We start from the raw sequence: 25,051 nt of genomic DNA on the forward strand, positions 1-25,051 counted from the left end.
AAGAAACAATCTCATTTATAAGTGCAACACTAATAATGAAGTGGCAGAAATAGAAATTAAGAAACAATCTCATTTAAAAGTGCAGCAAAAATAGTAATATGCCTAGGAATGAATTTAAACAAGGTGAAAGTCTTGTACTCAAAAAACTATGAAACATTGTGGAAAATTGAGGATGACACAAATGGAAAGATATTCATCCCATGCTCATGGATTGAGATAACAAATATTGTTAAAATGCCCATATACCCAAAGCAATCTACAGATTTAATGGAATCCCTATTAAAATATCAACAGCATTTTTCACAGAACTAGAAAAAATATTCCTAAAATTTATATGGAACCACAAAAGACCTTGAATAGCCAAAGCAATCTTGAAAAAGAACAAACCTGGAGGTATCCCAGTCCCAGATTTCAAGATATACCACAAAATAGTAAACAAAATAGTATGGTACTGGCACAAAATAGACACACAGATCTTTATTACAGAACTAAATCCATGATTATATAGTCAGTTGATTAATGGCAAAGAAAGCAAGAGTATACAATGGGAAAGAGATAGTTTCTTTAACAAATGGTGTTGGAAAACCAGACAACTACATGCAAAAAAATGAAACTGGACCACATTCTTACATCATACATCAAAATAAGCTTGAAATCGATTAAAAATCTGAATGTGATACCTGAAATAAAAAAATCCTAGAAAAGAGCTCATGTGGTAATTTCTCTGACATTGGCCATAGCAGCATTCTTCTAGATAGGTCTCCTGAGACAAGGGAAACAAAAGCCAAAATAAACTCTTGAGACTACATCAGAATGAAAAGCTTTTACACAGCCAGGAAAACCATCAACAAAACAAAAAGACAACCTACTGAATGGGACAGATATTTGTAAATGATATATCTGATGGGAGAGTTAATATCCAAAATATGTAAAAAACTTCTGCAGCTCAACACCAATTAAAAATGGGCAGAAGACATTAACAACATTTTTCCAGAGAAGGCATACAGGTGGCCAACAGACATATGAAAAAAGTGTTCAACACCACTCATCATCGGGGAAACAAATCAAAACTACAATGAAATTTCACTTCACACTTATCAGAATGGCTAAAATAGAAAATGTAAGAAACAAGTGTTTGTAAGGATATGGAAAAAAAGGAGCACTTTGGTGTGGTGCTCCAACTATACTGTTGGTGGGAATGCAAAGTGCAGTTGCCACCATGGAAAATGGTATAGAGTTTATTTAAAAAATTAAAAATAGAATTACTGTATGACCCAGATATTCCACTATTGGATATTTATTTACCCAAAGGAAATAAAAACACTAATTCAAAAATATATATGCACCCTTATGTTTATTGCAATATTACTGACAGTAATCAAGATATATGGAAACAACTCAAGTACCCATCCATAGATGAATGGATAAAGAAGTGATACACAGAGACACACACACACACACACACACACACACACACAGAGTGAACTATTTACTCAGTCATGAAACTGAATGAAATTTTGCCATTTGCAATAGTATGGATGGATCTAGAGGGAATAATGCTAAGTGAAGTAAGTCAGATTGAAAAAGACAAATACCATATGATTTCACTCATGTGGGACTTAAGAAAACAAATGAACAACAACAGAAAAGACACAAACAAAACAGACTCTTAAATACAGAGAACAAACTGGTAGTTGCCAGAGGGGAGATAAGTGTGTGTGTAGAGGAGGGAAGTAATGTGAAGTAGGTGAAGGCGATCGAGAGTACACTCATTATGATGAGCACTGAGTAACAACATATAGAATTTTTGAGTCACTATATTGTACACCTAAAACTAACACTGTTAACTATATTGGAATTTTTCAAAAGTACAAAATGGGGACAATAGTAGTAGTACCTACCTTACAAGATTGTTGTGAGGATAATTAATGTCTTAAAACAACACTTGGCATATGGTAAGAGGTACAAAAGCATTAGCTGTTACTATTGTATTATTTCATATTCTTCTGAAAATCAAATAAGGTAATGGATATTTAAAGTAAAACATAAAAAAAAGTAAAGTAAAATGTCATACAAAAATTAAGGCCTTGTTTAAAATTCTAATTGTACCAATTGTACTTGAACTAATAAAAGGCAGTCCTGATCTGCCTCTATGAGAGGCAGTCCTGATCTCCCTCTATGAGTCTTTAGGCATTTCTGGTGGAGGCCCTTGTAGTTTTCTAATAAATTCTCCATTTTCATTAAAAAAAAAAAAAAAAAAGTTAGGGGTACCTGGGTGGCTCAGTCAGTTAAGTGTCTGCCTTTAGCTCAGGTCATGATCTCACGGTCCTGGAATCAAGTTCTGAATAGTCTGGCTCCCTGCTCAACGGGGAGTCTGCTTCTCCCTCTCCTCCTGCCTTTGTGCTTTTGCTTGCATGTTCTCTTTCTCAAATGAATAAATTAAAAAATTTTTAGGGCAGCCCTGGTGCCCCACCGGTTTAGCGCCGCCTTCACCTTCAACCCGGGTGTGATCCTGGAGACCCAGGATTGAGTCCCACATCAGGCTCCCTGCATGGAGCCTGCTTCTCCCTCTGCCTGTGTCTCTGCCTCTCTCTCTCTCTTTCTCTCTCTGAGTCTATCATGAATAAATAAATAAAATCTTTAAAAAAAAAAGAAAATAACATATTTCATAGTTTACACAGTGACCACTAGATTAAAATCTGTGATAGGTTATTTAAAATCAAACTACCTTTTATTCATAAATATTTCAAAAATTGTGTTTGACTATAATATTGTTAGTATTTTATAGAGAGAGGAAGCAAAGTGGAAGAAAACTTTTTTTGAACTCATATGACACGTACTGTGATAAGCTCTTACATACATTCTTTTTTATTGCTTACAGGAACCTGAAAAGTAAAGAGTTATTATGCCCATTTTATAGAGGATTAAAAATTAATGTGACTCCTCCATAGGCAGCTTGTTCCTGCAGCTGGGATTTGAACGCATGTCTCTCTCAGTCTAGTGTGTGTGTTGATTTTGATATGCCAGACTGCCTTCTTTTTTACCTTTTTTCTCTTAAACTATTAATTTACTTTTATCAGAGTGATCCAGATGTAGTCTTCAGTTTAGTAGAATATTAGTCAAAATTCATGCTGCATTGAATGGCTGTTAATTAAATCTGAGAAACAAAAGACAGAGAGGTTGAGTACAAGTTCTTCAAGGTCATGGTTTGCTTTTCAAACTAGTATACATAAGCAACCTGATTGTTTCATTTTTTTTTTTTTTTAAAGAATATTTGGCCAAGGAACTGGATAAAAATCAGGCTATAATACTACTTTCATTTAAACCTTTGGTAAGTTGTCAGTTACAGATTGCATTCTGATACAGGGAATAAGGGTGCAAGAAACTTTTCCTAGGGTGTATTTGTAACACCTCATGAAATCAGAAGTTTTCTTTTTAATTATCAAGAGAAAGGAAAATTCTTGAGCTTTCTTGAAGAAATCATCATAAAACACGTTCCGTGTATATAGTTCATTAAAGCATAAGTCTTATGTGATATTTTTAAGAGCAAAATTATCTTTAGCTATTAATTTGTTCATTGTACCATAAAAGTTCAGCTATTGAATTATAATCACAATTAAATGAGTGTGTTGGTTTATAACTCTAATGAGCAGTAGTCAAATTAAACCCAATTAGGAAACGGTGATTAATGACCAAATGTATAAATTGATCTTCATCATTGTCACAATCCCCTAAAGCAATTCTCTATTTAGGAGATGTAAAAAAAAAAAAAAAAATTTATATCCTAGAAATATTAATAATCTTTATATTTATAATGTGAATATTTAATTTTTTCCATTTAGATCAGTAATAGCAGAGCATATAATGTTTCACATTAAAATTGTGATTTAATAATGACTCTTAATTTAGAAGTTTAAGGAGCCTGGCATCACACCAAACATTTTACTTTAAATTTATCCTTTGCAAAGCTTCTTTGTAAGATGATTTCTTCTGTCTTCCACTGGTTAATGGACATGTTTTAAAAGTTTCGGTAATTGGTTGTATATTTGCAAAACAGATGATACCTGATTGAATGAAGAGCAATGATCTTGATAACATCTATGCTGCTAGGTCACCTATGGGAAGTTTTTACTGTGGTGAAAGAACTGCAGTCCAAGAATTATTTTTTCCAATGTGATTAATAATTTGATTTAAAGAATATAATTTGGCACTATTGACTGTAATGTAATTTAGTGACTCAGAATCAAAATGGTCTGTTAGTGACAGAAACCTTCATCAGTCTAGTTTTTGTTAAGAAGCTTCTAGGTCAGGGAAGGATAGGTTCTTTTCCTCATATAACAGGGAAGTCTAAGGAGCGATCTAATTTAGGGCATGAAGGGAATGAGGGATTTTCTGATCTTCCAGCCCAGTTACCTCTGAATTGGCTTCTTTGTCGGCCAGACTCTGTGGAGGGGCAGCCAAGATAGTTCCCATTTTTCATCATTCTTCTCCAGCAGCCCCAGCAATCTTTTCAAGTGATTCTGATTGGCCCTACTTGGGTACCATATCCATATCTAGACCAGTCACTGAGCTGGAATCACATGTATGGGAGAAAGGCATCTTCTCAATAGAAAAAGGGATAGAATCCCGTGTCCACCAGAATGACCAAATTTTACAGAAATTAAACTGTTAATGAATTAGTCAAAGGGAAATGAACTCTTTTCCTTGCTTGTCCGGTTGCATTGCCAGAATTGATTTATTAAACATGTGACCCAAGTTAGAAGCAAGGTTTCCTTGGGGCCTGTGGCTGACTCAGTCAGAAGAACATGTGACTGTTGATCTCAAGGTCGTGAGTGTGAGTCCCACATCGGGTGCAGAGATTACTTAAAAAAAATTTAAAAACTTAAAAAAAGCAAGGTTTTCTTTATCATTATTTTATATATATTTTATATAAAACATGATGATTCCATGTAATCACCACATTGAGCCTAGTTAACATCCATTTCTGTTTATCACAACTGGAAATGTACGATATTACTTGCCTCTCGTGGGAGGAGGCCAGGGATGTTGTTACTGTCCTACAGCCTCTCCACCTCCCACCCCTGATAGAAAATGATCTTACTTAACCCAAGATTAAAAATTCCTGCTCTAAGCCATTTTGACAGTTGGAGCCCAGATCCATTCACCAAGCTAACGGAATGAAACCCAATTTAAAACAGTGACTACCTGGCCAAGATTCCATGTGAACTAATGCTGACTGATCCAAAGTTAACTCGCACATCAGATCCCTTTCTTGCTTCAGATTAATTTCCCTAAATAGCCACCCTGTTGCTTCGTGTTAGCAAGTGCCCATGTTGTTGGTGGGTGTTTCTCTGTGTTTCTCTCTTTATACACAAGACTCTATTTTCAAGAACATTTTCAGTTCTCTACCTTCACCCAAATCCCCCTCCCGCCTTGTATCTATTTTCTCTTTCATAGCAACTCAAGAAAAGTTCTAAAAAGTATACAACTCGTGGAACATCAATATTTAATGGAAAGTGGAACTAATTTGAAAGTATCAGCATTTTAAGGCCATCTTGGCAGGGCGCATTTCAATAGCATATTATGGTTATTTATCACAAATCAAATGCAGTACATTGCTTGAAGACAGATTATTCTTCAAACTAATTATGACAATCTTATTTCCTGCTGTTTTTATGTTTCTTTTATGTGTGAGTCTCCCCTCTGAAATGTATTTTTCTTTTGTTTAATTCTGTAGCACAATCTTCCATTAAAACTCTAGGGTCAGAGGCTGTTAACTGCCAGTCAGGTTCTTCATCTAGGTTAGTGAATTAGCAGCTCACAGAATCTCACACCACCAAACAAAAAAACAAAACACCCTATGAATATAAGTACTGCAACTTTCTTTGATATTTGTTCAGAAGGAAAATTCATTTGTATAATCTATCAAGCATGTAACAATGTGCTTTTGATGGTGAAAATTGTTTTATAAATATTAATAGGTATGTTTTTTCACCCACTTTGTACACAGAATGGCCTTTGTTCAAGATGAATTTTCTATAGAATTGAGGTTTCATTAATGTGACATTGAATATCTTATGTCTGAACCAAGTTCAGTACCTCAAAAAAATACATTTTAGAGTAGTTTGTTGTTTTAATAAAGGAAAAAGCTAAGGTTTGAGCAAGCAAGTTTATTTTATTGCCCTGCTGTTGACATACCATCAATCCATTTTTAACACACGCCTACTTGGACGGTTCTTACAGGGGGAAATAAGCGTATAAGAGTCAATCAGTATTCAAGGATTAATCCACTCCTTTTGTGCAAGCTGCAAGTTTTTGCTTATTTTGTCTCTTACGCTTTTTTTGTTTTCATGCCATTAGATGGACTTTCCAAAGTTTCTCTTTCACTGTAATGAGTATGATACCTGTGGCTATTGCAACATGGGATGTATGACTTAGTAGGAATTGACAGCCTTTTTCTTTAAATGACTGTATAGTCTCTATTATAACAAGTCATCTCTGCATATGTCTATGACAGTAGCCATAGAAATATGTAAATGAATGAATGTGGTTGTATTCCAATCCAACCATATTTATGAAAACAGGCAGCAAGCTGTCCCAAGGACTATACTTTGCCAGTCCCTGACTGAGATTCTCATTTGGGGCTATTTTATACCAATCGTTAGCCACCCCAGCCTTATGGAAAATTATGGTGTGATTTGAAAGTCATCAAAGTCATCTCTTCCACCTTCAGCCACTAGGTTAAAATCTCCTGCTCCATCAGGTACACAGCCTGAAATGCCAACTATTAAAATGTTTCCTGTGGGAAATTCTTATGTATTCTGAATATCATAGGTAACTTGTGCATCTATAAGCCAGTTGGCATTAGTTTAGATTCATGGTAAACAGAAGTCTAGGATAAGGGAATAGGACCACGTACAGGCAATTTTTAGTATAGGAGAGTCCTATAGCCAGGGGTGCGGCATTGGGAAGCTGAGTGTAAGAAAGAACTGTGCAGGTGGAGTATGCTGGTGGTATAATAGCCAGTGAGTACCAGCTGTCTGTGCTCCTCAGTGCTTTGCACACAGTCCCTACTGGCACTAACACCATGCAGTAGAAGATACTCTGGTTTTCATTTTATAGACAAGGCCACTGGGCTTAAAAGAGGTGATTATGGCTACCTGACTCTATAAAGTGTCTGAGTTGTAATTCATACCCAGGTGTGTTTGATGCCAGAGTACCCTAAGTGGTGAAGTTCAAGGAAGAACATCCAGACAATACAGCATTATAAACCGAGATAGTGAGGCAGGAGAGCACTTTGTATGTTTGGGACTCCTTTTAAAATATTAAGCAGGCATAACAAATATGTATCTTAAAAAAAGTCCATGTACCTCCTTAAAGTGCTTTATTCTTCCTGCCCTCTCCACCCACAGAAAAGATTAAGGCTTTGAGGGTGATACTTCATTTTTGGGTCAGGTCACGCTTCTTAATTCCTCACTTCCTATTTACATAGTCCTGTAACTTCCCAAAGCACTAAGATATAATGTACATTGGCCTAGTTATGTCATTTAGTTTTCTCTCCAGAGAGGGAACTGGCAAGGGGCCATTGCAGAGAGGCCATTTATCCCACAAATCTAATACCTGTAGGTACACCTTTATTTCTACTTGTTGGTATCCCTTTTATTCCACAGTCACCATCTTCAAGCTCTGGTTTAACTCTGAAGTTCTCTCAGGGTGGTCTTCAAATAGTGAACTCATTTCTATTCTTGGCGTATACAGTGTACCTCAGGAAAAAGCATCTTTTGAAAATCTGGCTTTGCAGAGGGTGGGGGGGGTGGGCTGCCTTCTGAACATTGCATACATATGCCTTAATTATGTTCTCTCAAGGAGCTTGGAACTATAGTCTTTGTAAGGGGCAAAGATCAGCCAGGACCTATTTTGATTTACTAGTTTATTGATCTTGACCAAGAATTCTTTTTTTTTTTTGAAACTCTTCAGTTAGGAAGTCAATTTGATAGCCTTCGCCCATTCATTTTGAAGGTGTCGGTTACAGTCTTGGCAATGAGTAATGGAAGAGCTGAAATTACTAATAAATTAATTAAAATTTATTTATAAGCCTAATGGAAAGCCAACAATGAAGTTGCTTTCCTATTGATTATTTATACCAGTCATTAGCTGCTGACAAAATGCTCTTGTAGCAAGCAGAGAACGTTGGCCAATTCCTTTGGTAATTGTAGGATTCCATCATTAAGATTACAGCATTCTGGACAGTAATTACTCATTTGTTCCATGTATTCACAGTGTGTGGGTAAAGTGGTTGGACATTTTGTGGCAAGACCAAGGACTCTGGCAGACATTAACTTCTGTATAAGACTCTCTCTTCTCAGTCAGTGTTACTTTAAATAATTTGTGGTTTGGGCTTTCATGTATGCCAAGCATTCTTAGATATTAATATTCCAGTTCTGCATAGATTTGTATCAAAGTGTTTGCTTTTTGTGGCAGAGAGACCTTGGTATAGAGCCTCTACGTAGGGTCTGTAGCTCTAGGACATTGTAATGTTAACAGTATGTAAGCAAATGGGATTAACAGACCATGGTCATTGCTTTTGAGAGAATTATTACAGGTTGTTTCCCTTTGAAGAACTAGGTACCTTGTAGCAATGCTGGAGGAGAATGGGTAATTTCTCCAAAGTTGTAGGTCAAAGATCCCTGCCTATCAAATTCTCAAGTAAAGCAAGAGGTTAGGATGGAATGTCATCATACACAACTGACTTCTACCCTAAGTGATATAATAAAAGGGGTAAGATTCCAGAAACCTGCATGCCCCCTTTCCCCACTGCAGTCTCTCCCTGACAGTTCATATAGAAGATATCCCGTAAATCAAGGAAAGTTCTCTTTGCATGGTCCATTCATATCACCCAGTGAGTTTCAACTGTGTCCAGGGCTCTTGGCTGTTGAGAGAGTTAGAGATTTCTACCTGCACCAGAGAATAGAGACAGTAGAAATGATAATGCCTGGCCACCTTCCATTATATCTGATCAGTCTTGGTCTCTTAGTGTTTTATAACCTGAATCAAAAGAATCATATCCTGCACACATCAGGATGATGGTCCAGTTTGAGCAGACCCCAAATTAAATTTATCAGCAGATTGGGGATTGTTATATCCATTTTCCAAATAAGAAAACAGGCCCAAAAAGGAAGTAGGCTATTTTTTTTTTTTAATCAAGTTACAGAGTTAGTTAAGGATCAAGTAAAAAACTGTTGATTGTAACCTGGTATTCTTCCCACTAACTCTTTCAGAATTATTAGCGAGGATACTGATTAAATAGAAATTTCACTTTGCAGCATCAGAAGAAAGACAAAGGAGGATAGTGGGATTAAGTGTCATAATCTAGTTTTTCTTTGCATAGAAGGTAAAGGCAATGATTAGTGGTTATATACTAAAAATACGAAATGTAATAAAAATGGCAAATCAAAGCTGTATGTACATATGGCAGTCTATAACTTTTAATGGATGACCACAGTTTATATTATTGTTTTATTAAACAGAGACCAACAGGCATACGTTACTGTGCTCTTTATTAGAATGTAAGTCCTTTGAGGACAGGGACTATGCCACTCTATTTGTGTAGCCCTAAAGTTTAAGATCAAGGAAGCTGTAATAGCTTCTCCCACTCATATCATGAAAAAGATGACAGTATCTTATTTTTCTTTCTCCTGTGCCTGCCAGCCTGGGGAACTAATTTATAGATCCTTAAGAGATATTCATTTGGTGCCTTTTTTCCTTTATTTAGTTGTCTGTTTTGATGCAAAGATAAACTTTGATGATAATGCAGAATTCCGACAAAAGGACATATTTGCTATGGACGACAAATCGGAGAATGAGCCCATTGAAAATGAAGCTGCCAAATATGATCTAAAATATATAGGACTGGATGGGAACATTGCCTGCTTTGGTAAGAAAGTAGTTCTATCAAAAGCATAATTTGTGAATTTTTGCAGAATTTAGGAATTTATTTCTGAACCTTTCTGAAATGGTTATTTCCCTGTAGCCAGTAAAACTAGGAGTTTTTGTAGCCCCAAAGTCTTGGGAAACAATTCAGTTTCCTCCCAAAGTTCATTTGCTCAGTGATCATTGGTTTAAAGCACGGTTTCTCAAGTCTGGCACTATTGACATTTTGGGTGGGATAATTCTTTGCTGGGGAAGAGGCTGCCCTATACATTGTCAGATATTTAGAAGTGGTCTTTAGGTGTCACCTCCCTCCCCCACTGCCCTGCCACATTGTGACAATCAAATATGTCGCCAAACACTGGCAAGTATCTTCTGGTATGTAAAATAACCTCATCTGAGAAATACTATTTTAAAGCATCTCAGCTAAATTTTGCTTAATAAAAATCAAAATCTTTGCTGCCCCAGTCATTGTTAATATGCTAGGAACTATTCTGAAAGTTGGGTTTAAGATAACATTTCTCAGAGGAAGTAGAAGAGAACATACACTTGAATCATTATACTCCAGTTTCAGCTTTTATGATAACCAAATGATAAAATGTTTAATCCATTATCCAGTTTATTAATAAAACAATTGATTTTATCATACTCATCTAAATTTGTGGAAATGGCTTATTCAGCTGAGATAAGAATGGGTCTATAGAAGCAATATAATTTCTGTTATTGTCCACAGCTTATAGAGCTGAGATTTATACCCATCTGTGTTTCTGGTGGAACCAATTCATTGCACTGGAAACTGAGGTCTTAATCTTAATGGAATTAAAATAAAAAAGATTTGTAGCTCATTAAAGCAACAGGATTATTATATTCAGAACTGAACAGACCTCATCTGGTAGTCTGCTGAGCAATACAATAGAAAATGACATCTAATTACAAGTGATACCAAGAGCTCTTGCTTTGTATCGGAGTAATAACTATAATGTACCAAATCACTCACATTGTTCTGATCTTGATAAGCTAATGCGCTCTCAATATTTGTAGGCATTTAGAAAGGAGAATGATATAATGGTGTGTTTAGAACAAATTAAATACAGATTCTTTGTAGCCTCTGTGGGAGTATGCATGATTTGACCAAGTTAGCAGCCTCAAAAGCGACGATTAACACATTTCAAATTGTTTTAAGATCGTATATAAACCATTTTTATTGTAGTTGCCCCAGACTCAATTAAATTAGTCACAGTTCAGAGGCTTGCCTGGGGAATTCAAAGGTCAGAAAAAGTGAAGTATATTTTACCTTGAGAATTTCTGCTGTGTTCAGGAGGTCTGCTTTTTTTTTCTTTCTAACCTGAGGAAAGTAATTTCATGTAATTAAGCATAAGAAGCAAAAGAAGTACAATTAGTCAATAAAACTCAGCTCTGAAAAACAAGAATTTCAGTGTTTAAACTCTGTCTTCTTACAAAAAAAAAAAAAAAAAAAAAAGCTCCTAAGATGTTAGCACATTTTGGTTCTAGTTTTAATGATCAGGTTGCTAGTGAACATTTCTTATATTACATTGAAGAATGAACAGAGGGATAAGAATATTATTTTGGTGCTCTCATTTATTCATTTGTTTTCTGAGTTTATCCACATAACCTATAAACATGCTTGGTTGCACCGAGTGTAAAAAAGTATGGAGCCCTATTGAAGTAGGGACCCCTGTGGTTCTACCCCAGAGGGATGCTACATTCAAAGGAGCATATTCTCAGCAAGCGAAAAATTAAACGAATTCCATTTTTTACCCAGGTCTCTTAAAAGATATTAAAAAGAATGTAATTCACAGACTCAAGCAGATTCTTGTAGCCTTCTTCTCTCTTTCTGGGTTCTTTTGAGTTCTGTATTTTTCCAGAACCCAAAGTTCCCTCTTCTACTACTAGCCCAAATTAATGAACTATGTAAATTCTCCCCTTTTATCTGTTTCCCAGACTGATTTAATTTCTCAAAAAACCTGTCTTCGTATTCCCAGGGGTTTGTTGTTGTTGTTGTTGTGTTGGATATTCTTTGTATGCATATTTCCTGATTTACCCTAAAAGTCTATGAATTTACCTGATTGAACATAGTTCCAGGCAGGACAGATTGACCTTGTAGTGACAGGGTTCTCTTTGCCATTATGGGGGAGGGAAATAGTTCAGGCACCCTTTCATGTTGCTAAATTTATCCTGTCTTGTGTGCCATTTACATTTCCCAGTGAATGGTGCTGGACTTGCCATGGCTACTTGTGACATCATCCTCCTGAAAGGTGGGAAGCCAGCCAACTTCTTGGATCTTGGTGGTGGTGTAAAGGAAGCTCAAGTCTATCAAGCTTTCAAACTGCTCACAGCTGATCCTAAGGTAACCTCTGTCTTTGCAGGGAGATTGCATAATGTTCTAATTTTTCACCATTAATAATTGCCTTTTCCTTCTGGAATTGCCTCCTTTCCTTCTGCCTTTTCCCTTAAGGGGAAATAAGCCAACACATTTATTTTGCAGCCACAGATGCAAATCCTGCTTTATATCTGCTTGGAGTATACATTGATTTACTCATTTCAGCTGAAAGGCTGATAAGTGCCCCCAGGATTTTATTTCAGTTGCTGTGCTTCCAAAGTCCTGGGAGATCTGAGGAAATAAAAAGAAGGGAGTGCACCAGACGGTGAAACACTGGTTGGCTTGAAACATGATTTGAGTAACCTACATTGAAGCGATTAGCTTACTTGACTTAGAGGACTCAGTCTCTGATTCCTTCCATATACATGCTACAAGTATTATCATACAGTTGGAGACAGAAGAAAATTGTAGGATTATAAAACTATGTATCACTAGAAAGAAATGACCCCATATTCTTCTGTATGTTTTTAATTTTCATCTGTGCCATAGTTCATAACGTGTGGTAGGCAGCATAGAATGTTGTTTCATGAACCTCTTTTCTTCTTGTCTAAGGTATAGCTATCATACCTATGCTAGTGCGTAGCAGAGATTCAGTAAACATTTTTCAAGTTAAATACCCATATGCTTTGTTTCAGCTGTAGGGTACCCAGTTGTCTGTGACAACAGGTTTAGGTGAACGTTTATTATATGGAAAAGACTAACACGTTCTGGACATCTGATATATGTCATTTAAGTCTCATAACAATTCTGTAAGGTGGTGTCTGTCCACAACAATTTGACTTTAAATTTTGAGAATCATGGGCAGCCCGGGTGGCTCAGCAGTTTAGCACCACCTTCAGCCCAGGGCCTGATCCTGGAGACCCGGGATCGAGTCCCACATCAGGCTCCCCGCATGGAGCCTGCTTCTCCCTCTGCCTGTGTCTCTGCCTCTCTTTTTCTGTGTGTCTCTCATGAATAAATAAATAAAACCTTAAAAAAAAAAAAAAAAACCTTTGAGAATCATTATCTTGATACTGTTAGAGTATATGAGACATTCTCTTGTTTTTTTTTTTTTTTTTTCCCTTGGTTCTTAATATATCTGAAGACATGGGAAATGTGAGCCATCACTAAGAAAATCATAAACGAAAATGACACCAGATTCTTTTTTTAAAGAAATGTGATCTGAACTTAATATGGAAACTTCTCATTAATAAGTGGACCATCAATAGTCTTTTGGTTCACATATATAAAATTTTGTTTTGTAATAGTTGTATGTTTGTCTATTTTCATTGTGACTCAGATGGTTGCAAACCTTACACTTTTGTTAACTCTTGTCCATCTGATTCACAAAATAAATGGTGAGGTATTGTCAGCTGCTTATTTTTAGTTCTCCAGTGCTGTCTAGGAAGAGCAAAGTCATCAAAATCCAAAGTCACCCAGCCATGAAGAAAGTGTTTGCAGTTGGTTTTTCTGTTTATATAAGTACCTTATTTTCACTACTTAAGTAGGAATATTATCAATGGCTTTCTAGCTATTAACTTAGTTATCCCTTATTTTCTTTTTTTAAAAAATTTTATTTACCTATTTTTGAGACAATGCATGTAAGAGTGGGAGAAGGGGCAGAGGGAGAAGGAGATGCAGACTCTATGATGAGCAAGGGAGCCCAATGTGGGCTTGATCCCATGACCCTTGGGTCATGACCTGGTCCAAGGGCTGCTTATTATTAACAGGCTTGAGCCACCCAGGTGCCCCTTCTTATTTTCTGAAGGAAGCATCATTTTCCTCCCAGAGAGTTTCCTATCAGTTAAAAATCTCTAAGTACCATGGACGTAACTAACACACAGCTCTTTAAACTGCTTGAACCACAAAGTATTCAGAGAACAGCGCGACTGTGATAAAAAACTAACTTTTAGTGTCTACTGAAATTCAGTGCTAAGAATAATAGAGAGCTATCGAGGGAGTAAATCTACCAGGACAATCATTGCATTTTCTTTGGAATATCTTTTCTTAGTGGCTGATCTGGAATTTTAATTTTGTAAAAATGCAGGAAGGGAAGGAAAAATCACTTGCAGAGCCATTTTTTTTTTTTTTTTTTTTTAAACAGCCTCTTAAAAATTTTTGACTTTACCCTATGGAATATTTTCAAATGCTTGGAGTATTTAAACTTTTTTTGAGATTGCCTGTCATCTTGGGTAGAGAAAGATATGTGGGAGTTATTTTATTTTTCTTATGCTATATCAGGAAAATGAATGCATAGCTCATCTCACTGTAAATTTTCCAAATCTTGAAATTTCAAAGACGGATAAAAAGCATAGAAATGTAATGGGTATTTTCAATCCTGGCATTGTTTAACAGGTTTCAGAGAACAGAGCCTTAAAAATAGTATAGATGAGTTGATTTGATTTTGCAAGAAAACTGATTGTAGTTCTGGCAGTAATTATTTCAAGTAGAACCCCATTCAGCTGCCCAGAAGCAGAGAATCCCAAAAACCCAAAGCTAATTATTACAAAGGTATTGATTTTCTTGTTAGATGTAAGGATTAGTGAGTTGAATACACTGAAACTCAAAATTGCAAAACTCCTGTTGTTGTTTAACTTGAATTAACTGATAGTAACAACTATTTGTTTGTCATATGTGTGAGCTAATTCTATTGATGAAGTAATAAATGTTATAAATGTCATCATTCAAGAACAATATTATTGGTTAACCTATATTTCTACACATACTGTCAGCCAGGGAGCTGAAACTTAAATTTATTTTCTTTGACTATTAGCCCAAATGCCGATATTTACTGGTACCTAACACAAATGTCTGTATAACTGATGTGTTCCTTATTTGTTTATAATATATGTGAAACAGAGCTCCTCCACCAAACTGCCTAGAACAAGAATCTTTTCAAGATAGCTCACTTAGAAAACTGAATTCACATTAAATATTTTGTAGTTCTCTTATTTTCTAGTTGGGCTGGAGACAAGAGAAAGGCAATGGAGTTTGTTCTGGTGCTGTAATAGATCTGATCTTTATCATTTTTTACATACAGAATTCTAAGCACTAGTATTCTTTAAGTTATGACTTAAAAAGGAGTAAAAAATCACAAAAATAGGAAGTAGATGTAGGGTTTTTGTGGTAATCTCTAAAGAATTTAGACACACTTAAGGAGTAGCCCTCCAAAGAATATGATCCTTAAGTTTTTGTTTTCCTGAATCATAAATAAAATAAAAGCTTTGGCTTTTATTTCTTATTCTAAACTTAGAATTCTAAAGGTGCAGAAAATGAGTACAAACGACATCTGGAGTATGTAAAATATCCTACATAAATGAATAAAAGGAAAAGACCATTGACAGCAATCTCAACAGTCGCACCAACTTTGTTGGCCAAAGTTAAACAAATCTGTTGCTTCTGGAGGCCTGATTTTCAAAACCAGTGGTGTGGGATTGACATTTGTGAAGTCACCGCACCTGATGTGTCTGTGCTTCCTGGTTTGGCTCCAACTTAGAGTCATATTTTCAAAGCGCTTCATTTTTAAATTTGTATTCCTTTAAATATTATCATTCTTTGATCTCAGTCTAATTAACATACAGAGTTTTTCAAAGCTCTTTAAATATCCAGGAAGAAATGTGCTACATAAGAACCAAGTATTAGTTTAAAAAAAGGAAGGGGTTCTTAGTGGGGCTTTGGTACCAGACTGCCCAGATTCCAGTCACATTTTTACCACTTGCTGGTTGTGGGAGCTTGAGTACATTATTTAACTTCTATATATCTCAGGTTCCTCTTTTATAAAATGAAATAATAATAGTACTTATTAACGCAAAGGGTTGCTTCATATGTTGTTTTTAGTATTTGGAGTTTCACTTTCTTTAAATTTTTTCATTGAGATTTCATTGACATATAACATCATATAAGTTTAAGATGTATAATGTGTTTGATATATCTATATGTTGCAGTATGATGACCAGTATAGCATTAGCTTCCACTGTGTTCCGTAATTATAATTTCTTTTTTTGTGGTAAGACCATTTAATCAGAGAGTTGCTTATTATATTAATTGAGATACACATATACATTTCCCATTTTTTTTAAAGATCTTATTTATTTATTCATTAGAGACACACACAGAGAGACAGAAAGAGACAGTCAGAGAGACGGGCAGAGGGAGAAGCAGGCTCCATGCAGGGAGCCTGACGTGGGACTCGATCCCGGGTCTCCAGGATTATGCCCTGGGCTGAAGGCAGGCGCTAAACTGCTAAGCCACCCAGGCTACCCCATTTCCTATTTAAAGGAGGAATAATTTTATATGATAGTATCATTTAAAATTCTTAGTAAATTCTTATTGAAGTATGAAAATATAGAATAGTATGTAAATAAAAAGTATATAGCTTGATGAGTTACCACAAAGTGAACATAGCCCTGTACCTGGCAGCCAGGTCACAAAATAGAACATGGATTAAATATTTGTGTTACCCCAAAATTGATACGTTGAGATCCTAACCCCCAATGTGATGGTATTAGAAGGTAGGGCCTTTGGGAGATAATTACATCATAAGGGTGGAGCCTCATGAATGGGATTAAAACCCAAAGAGCTCCCTCACCCCTTCCTCCATGTGAGGATAGATCTAGATGATGGCCATTTCTGTACCAGGAAGTGGGCTCTCATGAGACACTGAATCTGCCAGTGCCTTCATCTTGGACTTCTCGCCTGTAGAATTGTGAAAAGTAAATGTTTGCTGTTGTACCACTCAGTCTATGGTAATTTGTTATAGCAGCCTGAACAGACTAAGGCAACCAGCATCTTAGAGACCAGTAGTTCACCCCTGCCCCATGCTTCTCCTTCTCTGCTTACTCCCCAAGGGTAACACAGCTATCCCAACTTCTAATGTCTTAGATTTGATTCGCCATAATATAAATAGGATCATACAGTGTGCACTCTTTTGTGTTTGCTGTCTTTCACTTAACCTTTATTTGTAAGATTCGCCCATGTTTTATGTAGCAGTGGTTTCCACTTTCTTGTTGCTATATGGTATTCTATCTCTGCCAGAACTTTATCCTTTTCTGTTGATAGACATTTGTGTTACTCAGTTTTGGCTATTACATTGCTATGAACGTGTTCTCATACATGGCCTTTGGACCACATTTTTGTGGGTTATATTCTTGGACCTAGGATTTCTGGGTCATAATGTACACACGTATTCAGCTTGAATGGATACTACCAAGCAGCTCTCTAGGTGTGCCAGTTTACAGTCTGGTGTACACCAGAGTTGTTGGGCATTCCAGTCTCTCCACATCCTTACCAACACTCGGTGCAGTCAAGCCTTTCCAGTTTTAATCATTCTGATAGATACATGGTGTATTCATTGTGGCTTTCTCTCATGGCTGATGAGGTTGAACACCTTTTAATATATTTATTAGGTGTTAGGATATACTCTTTATTTATTTATTTTTTTTTAGGATATACTCTTTAAACTTCTGTCTGTAAAGTAGACATGAAAATGATACCCCAAAGCATTGCTTTAAATATCAGAGATCATATATGTGTCAATACTTGGCAGATGTTTCTAAAGTACAGTGAAAACTTTAATTTGTATTGTTGTTTTTTGAATGTTCAATTTCATTATCATTCTAAGGCTTAAATTTATAATTACTGAAACAGGAGGGAGGAAATGGTCATCTATAGGATGGGAGGTTCATTGACATCAGTGTTACCTCGTGTCTTCTTTTCAAGTGGATAAAGTGTGTAAGCCAGCAATTCAGTAGCTTACAGTAATTCTCTGTTCAGACAGCCAAGAAAACACAACTTAATCGAGGAAGGATTAAATTCATGTGTGCAAGAACTGCAGAATATCCTTTGGTATAAGTTTGAGAAGAGTCCAGCTATTTTGGTTCTGTGGTGTGTGCTTGAAAAGTCTTTCGAATTTGAGTCTGCAGTAGTAAAACTGGATGCCACATTTTCAGTAGCAAATGCCTTTCAGCATGCAAATGCCTTCAGTTTTAATAAATATGCTTTGGGACTAATATGTGCTCAATGCCTCACACACATATTGTTGATCATCATACATTTAGAATATATTTTAAAAAACACAGTATGTTCTTTCTCACTTATTTACATGTTTATATCAGAGGCTTGAACCAAAACTCATTTTATTACAGACCACATATATTTGCTGAAATACCTTATCTGTGAGGGAATATTTATTTTGGGGAGTACTTGTAGGGATTAATTTTCAAATATAATGCCCAATCCTTTAAACAACATGAACATTATTTTTGAAATAACTACTCCATCCCTGTTCTTACATGCCTCTTTGAAAAAAAATTTTATGTTTGCACGGAGTTGGAAGAAGTAAAAGTCCAGGCAGCCATTCTTTGTGGTGACAGGCTACCTAACAGTCTATTTGAGAAAAATAAAAATGATTTTGTGCTTATGGATTGGTAACCTGTGGCCTGGTTTCATGTAGGGTAACAATGTATGTAAGCTGGAGAAGGGAAAGCCAGCTGCCCCACTCATTGCTCTTCCTCTCCTCAAACTGCTTTTCCTCGTGTCTTGCACTTCTTTCTCCGATGTCCAGTTGATCCAAATTTCCATACATATCTGGCTGTCCTTGGCCAACACATGCTCATTCCATTTTACCTGCCAGCACTTCCCAATAAGAGCTGGGTCCCGAGAAGGCAGTTGATTCTGATAGCGACTGCATTTTTCATGCATCCTTAATGAAACACTCTTAATCTATTTTCACACTCCTTGCGGACACATTCTCAGAAATAAAAAATAAAAAAAAAAAAAAGGTTTTTACTCATTTCTCTGCTTCTCAAAATTTAGATTTGAATGTACTTTGTTTTGTTTCATAGTAAGTAATTTGAAGAATTTTAACAGATTTGGGGATATTTTAGTAAATTTTATCATTAGTCCTAACATGCTCAGTAATTGATTATGAATCCTGATGGAGAAGCCTTTGTAGACATTAAAGAGAAATGAACCACTAATAAAAGTATAATGTCATATAAATTGGAAATAATAGATAATGATTAGAAGAGTTAGGATTTTTTTTTTCTCCCTCTCTCTCAGTGTTATTGCACTGAGAAAAGATGTGGTTCAATTCAACAATTAGAAAATAGTGCATTTTCTAAAGGATGACCAGATAATGGCCAGGATTAATGTCATGTATCTCTGAGTCTTAGGAATTAATTATCTTATAATGGTAGAGTGATAAAGCATCTAGAAGTTTTACTAGTATTATTTTTGAGGTATTGTTTTGAATGCCTGGTAGGGGAATCATTAGATGTGGGGAGTAAGCTTAGGAAAATAATCAGGAGAACAAGATGAAGACCTTTGAACAGAGAAGGGTTCTGATTCTTCTAGTCTACAGGGGTGAGCTGTAGAGCTGATGAGCTCAGCCCCACTGCATTCAGGAGATGAAGACATCGTGAATTCCCTTTCTTCCTTCTTCTACACTACCCTCCACCCACTGCAAGAGAATTAGGAGTTAGGAATGATTGTCTTGTTTTTCGTAAATGAACAACATGTCCATATGGGCTTGCTGAAGAAATCGGCTTGACTCATCGTGGCTTGCAAAAATAAATAGTGTTTTGTCTTTTTTTAGGGTGTTTTATTAAATAGCATCCCCTTTCTTCCTAATTATTAAATTAGGGAAAACAGAAAATATAGAAAAGTACCAAAATAAGTCAAGTTACATTTACATATACTGTTTTAAATGAACACATAGTGTAGTATTTTTGACTAGTATCAATATGATTGACACAATTAGATCTACTTTCTCTGCTTTTATATACCTTTTTTCCTGTCCTTGTACACTCCTCTACAGTATCTTCAGGAACTGAATAGTATTCACTTGTATGAATATATAAATTTACTTAACCAGTCCTTTGTTATTTGGTATTCAGGGTGCTTCTAACTTAAAATAATGCTGCTATGAACTTCATTGTGTTCTTAACTTTACATACTGTTCAGTTTATTTATATACAATGAATTCCTAGATGTATGAGGGTGAATATGTATGCAGATTTTAAGATTTTCACTCTTTTGCCAATTTATCACAACACTAGGTAGAAGGAATGTAGAAGACTATCATCAATAAGAAGAGTGCCTGTTTTGCTGTTTAAAATGACCCCATATGTAGTGCTACAGTGCTGTTTGATTTTCCTAGGTCATGCCTGGTGTGATACACCTCACAGAGAAAATATATATGAGATCATCTTTGTTCACGTGTGAGTTTGAGTGCTATTGGCCATAAATTCAATACTAATGAATTAATAGTATATATTAAATAAGGTATCCTTAAGCAGAAACACACAGAAAATAAGGTTATGTATTGATCTTTTGAGAAAATGTTATGACCAGAGGCTTGTAGGAACCTAACCCTGCATTTCCTTGGGAGCAGTGGTTGAGTATTTGCTAACTCCATGTTCACTGTAAGGTTATAGACCATGACTACTGTGGATGATAAGAATTGCCTGAATAATGTTTTGGATAATTATGGATAGCTCTTCAGAGATTATATGAAAGACCTACTCCATTTTATCTTTCTAAGAAAGGACAGTCAGCAGCCCGTTAGCTTGAATGTAAAGTGAAAAAAATCTTTCTATTCATAATTTCCTTTTATATGCTTCCTAAGGGGAAGGATTTTGACTCTGAGAACCTTCAAAATGTGTCAGTAATGGCTTTTTAGACATATTGCCTTTATATATAAGGATTAAATGAATAAACCTTGAGAAAATTTTAACTTAATTTTCCACTTTTCAGATAAGAACTTGATCTCCTTACACATTTATGTTCACATTTATGTTCTTCACTTTGTGCTTTTTGAAAGTTTTCTTTACTTTTAAATGAATTGATTAGTTTTTCCACTTCTAGAAATTTGCATTTCCTACTAAAGTATGAGATTTTAAAAAATTATCCCTAACTTTGTTACCATAACACAACCACTACTATAATTTTGTTAAATTCCCTTCCAAAAATTATCTATACTTATCTTCTTTAGGAAGTTATAATTAGAATGTCCTTCCTTTCCATGGCCTTTTTATAAAAATCTGGTGTTACATGATACATACCTTCCAGTGTTGTTAGCTGGTCTCCCTGACCATCAGTTCTACCAGCATGTTAATAATGGGCAGTGTTTTAAAGGCATCTTGTTATTTAGAGGGTTATTTAAAGAAACTCGGCATTTAAAATCTCTTTCAGAAAAATGTGTGAACTTTGTAAGTCTGGTTTACTGAAGCAGAGTACAATATAGTCAACAAATAAATGTAATAGTAACGAGTATGAAAAACTTTGTAGCACAAAACAGACTTTCACAGCAATAGAAAAAGAAAATCACCATATTCCAAGGCCAAGCTAGACACCCCTTTGTGTCTTATGCATTTACTACCTCAATGGGCTACTGATCTGACTTTGTTTTAATTATCTCAGGATTAATGGGTCATTCTTTAATATTTGACACAGTCATTCTGAATTGCCCAGATTCTGAAATACCTAAGAATTCCAAATGTGGCCTGATGTCCCTTCCTGACAGCTCAGTTCAAGGTCTTCTTTATATGCTCCTAATATATGCGGTTCAATCAGAGGACACCGAGTCCAGAACAAGACTTGCCAGAAGTAGGAGAATAAACTCATCTTTATTTTTCCTTGCTCTTTCTTGCTAACATTCTTCCTAAGAATCCATTGATTTCTCTATGCATCTTCTATCTTTGTAAAGAGCAAGACACTCCAGGCAAAATTGTAAAATAGGTGTCTTGTTAATCTCTAGCCATCAGATGCCACCTCGGTGATAATTTGTCCCTATCTCCCTCTTCCTTTCTATAGGTATTTACAATTGATAGTCCTCGCCACTTAATCATTTTGCATTTCTCTTTTTAAATCCTAGAAAACTGCCTAGAAATGTTATTTCTTCCCCCCTCACTTATTACTGCTTTTTCATTAAACTTTTCATTTGCTCCATATTCTTTAAAAATAGCTTAAAGTATAGCTTTTCCTTGAGTTTTTTTTTTTTTTTCCAGTCCCTGGTTTTGTTTTGTTCAGTTATTATTATACACTTCATTCTTTCTAGCCACTCTAATCGTTCAAGGGACCTAGTGGGTTCTCCAAAAATGTCTTTTTAGAGCAAATTCATATTGACGTCTCTTTATTTCCATGTAAATCATATAGCTGAACATTCTCAGCCACGAAGAAAAGCATAACAAGTTAATGATTTGTCCTTGTGAAACAATTTCCCAAGCTAGATGCCAGTGCCATGTGTCTGGCAAGACTTCAATGGCATGGGGCAGCCTGGTAGGGACCATTGTCTAGAACTGGACTTATCCCCTAGGGTCAGAGAAGCAATGGATGAAAGGTCCTCTCTGCAGATGCTGGGGTGAGGTCCTGTCCAGCAGCCAGACACAGGCAGCAGCAGGTAATATCTCTACAGGGAGAAGTGTGAGTGGGCAGGGGCTCTTACCCAAAAGTAGCTTGCTAACAGAAGATAGCAAGAGTACAAACACAGGGAAGCAATTCTTAATAGCCTTTAGGGAATTTTACAGGTAGCCAGTACCATAGTTTCCAGGCTGTAGTGCAGAGGCCAGGCTGCACTCATGCAAAACATCCTATAGCAGAAGCTTGGTTCTAGGGAGACTGGAGTCAGGAAATTAAAGCAGGAACTCAGCCATACTACAAGTCAGTGTGTCAGCCATAAGTTTGACAAAGCTCATCCCACAGTAAGAATTGACTTTATGGAGGAAGGGGGTTCCCCCCAGCTTGTTAAGGTCAACTCCTCAAACCCCTTTACAAGGTCAGGACTAGTTCTCCAGACCATAGAATGACTAAACTGGCCAGAAACCCATTCAGTGACATCTGCCAAATGATAATATATCATGTTCTACATGCCAGGCATTCATCTAGATGCTGAGTCATAGAGCAAGTGAGTGAAATCAAGTCTTGTTCTCTTGGAGCTTCCATTTCAGAGGAAGAGAAAATAGACAGTTAAATCAGTGAGTAAATAAATATATAATATCAAACAAGTAACTAATATACTGGGTAGTGATACTTACGAGGTTAAAAAATAAAACTGAAAAGGGGACCTGAGAATGCCAGAAATGTGTTATTTTTTATAGGTTTGTCCAAGAAGACCTCTCTGAAATGTTTACCCTGGAGAAAGTCATGTCAGGAGTGTTGGATGTGGAATCTGGGTTTGTAGGCAATGTCATGAATGCTCCCAGGGAGGGGATTAGTCCAACATCTGTACCCACTGGAGCTGCCCTTCTCTCCTTTGTGTTTACTACTCACTACTTCTTTACCAAAGTGCTCTAAGCCATGTCATTTGTTTTATTATAGACTAAAAAAAAAACAAAAAAACAAAAAAACAAATTTTGCCCACTTGAATAGTTTATGGCTGAACTTTAATTTGGGTGACAACTGTCTTACAATTAGAGGTCCTTTGTGAGTATCAATGGATATTTTATCTCTGTATCCAGGAACCTCTCCTGGGGATGCTCTGTTTTCACCTTTGAGGTCTTATGAAATGGAGCACTTTGAACATACATATTAGTTAGCATTCCCAAGGGGCAGCTGGCTCAAATCCAAGTTAATTATTTTTCTTCCAGCTTATCTGTGAGTTCTTTCATTAATCGTTATCTGTAAGCATTCTGGACACATCCCTTTTTCTCAATTAGAACTCCAGTAGAATATTTTTGAGCAGACATTTAGGTGTCTGCTTTAATTCTCAGAGGCCTTCAGATCGTAAATAGTGAACAGAAAATCCATTTAGAGCTTTAACCCTTGACCTTCTAGATTTCACTTGCTTGTTAATCCCAAGTAGTACATTACTCTAAGTTAGAGATATAAGTGATGAAGAATCTTTAGAGTGTCATTGTAATCCAAGAATGTGGAATTTAGGTAGCAGGTATGAGGGGAAATGCCCAAATTTAGATATTTCTGATATTTTTCTGTGTTTTATGACCTGTGATTGGTGGTTACTTTTTATGAGTGGATCTTCTTGTCCGTTAAACTGAACTACCAAATAGTTAATCCAGATGTGGACTCTGCTGACTAAATTCACAAACAGATGTGTTTGATAATCAAACAAGAAGAGTGAAAGCCGCAAAAGTGAATAGAAGAGAAATATGAAAAGAGAACCTTTACTGAAAGAATAAATTCTAATGATTCTATTTTTCTATACAAATAAAACCTTTTTTTTGTTTAAAGATTTTACTTTTATTTATTTATGAGAGACACGGAGATAGAGAGAGGCAGAGATATAAGCAGAGGAAGAAGCAGACTCCCTGCGGGGAGCCTGATGCAGGACTCAATCCCAGGACCCTGGGATCATGCCTTGAGCTGAAGGCAGACCCTCAGTCACTGAGCCACCCAGGTGTCCCTATACAAATACAACCTTAAAATCACCACCTACTGTAAGTTGCACCAGTGCATTAAACAGTGCAAAACATCTTAGGTAAGACAAGAGGACAGAAATTAGAGCCTCACCATCATCCTTGTTTCTTTGCCTTAGTGGACACAGCTTGTTATTCCTCCATTCAGTGAGCAATCATTGACTGTTCCTTGATCACCTACTATGTGTCAGGTCCTGAGCCAATTGAGAGAATGGGAAAGCATCCAGTGTTTGATGTCATCGGTTCCAATGAGGCTGTCCTTATCAAGTTCTTTTGATTATGATCATTCCTTTAAAGCTCAAAGAAGACCTAGTGTAAAAAACCTGTTAATATTGATGTCACATCCTAGTCTCCGGGTTCACAGAGAAGAGTC

At 36.2% G+C, this 25,051-nt stretch overlaps 1 protein-coding gene across 3 annotated transcripts in view; it reads left to right on the forward strand.

Moving 5' to 3' along the window:
• Positions 1 to 25,051, forward strand: part of SUCLG2 (succinate-CoA ligase GDP-forming subunit beta) — a 254,132-nt gene that overhangs the window by 146,422 nt on the left and 82,659 nt on the right. For all 3 annotated transcript variants that reach the window (XM_072785456.1, XM_072785455.1, XM_072785457.1), the window contains 2 exons: positions 9,773 to 9,934; positions 12,153 to 12,295. In XM_072785456.1, coding sequence (XP_072641557.1) covers positions 9,773 to 9,934; positions 12,153 to 12,295 — 305 coding nt within the window. The remainder of the gene's footprint in view (positions 1 to 9,772; positions 9,935 to 12,152; positions 12,296 to 25,051) is intronic.

The sequence above is a fragment of the Canis lupus genome, chromosome 19 (assembly GCF_048164855.1).
Source record: "Canis lupus baileyi chromosome 19, mCanLup2.hap1, whole genome shotgun sequence".
In the NCBI taxonomy this organism is placed as follows: Eukaryota; Metazoa; Chordata; class Mammalia; order Carnivora; family Canidae; genus Canis; species Canis lupus.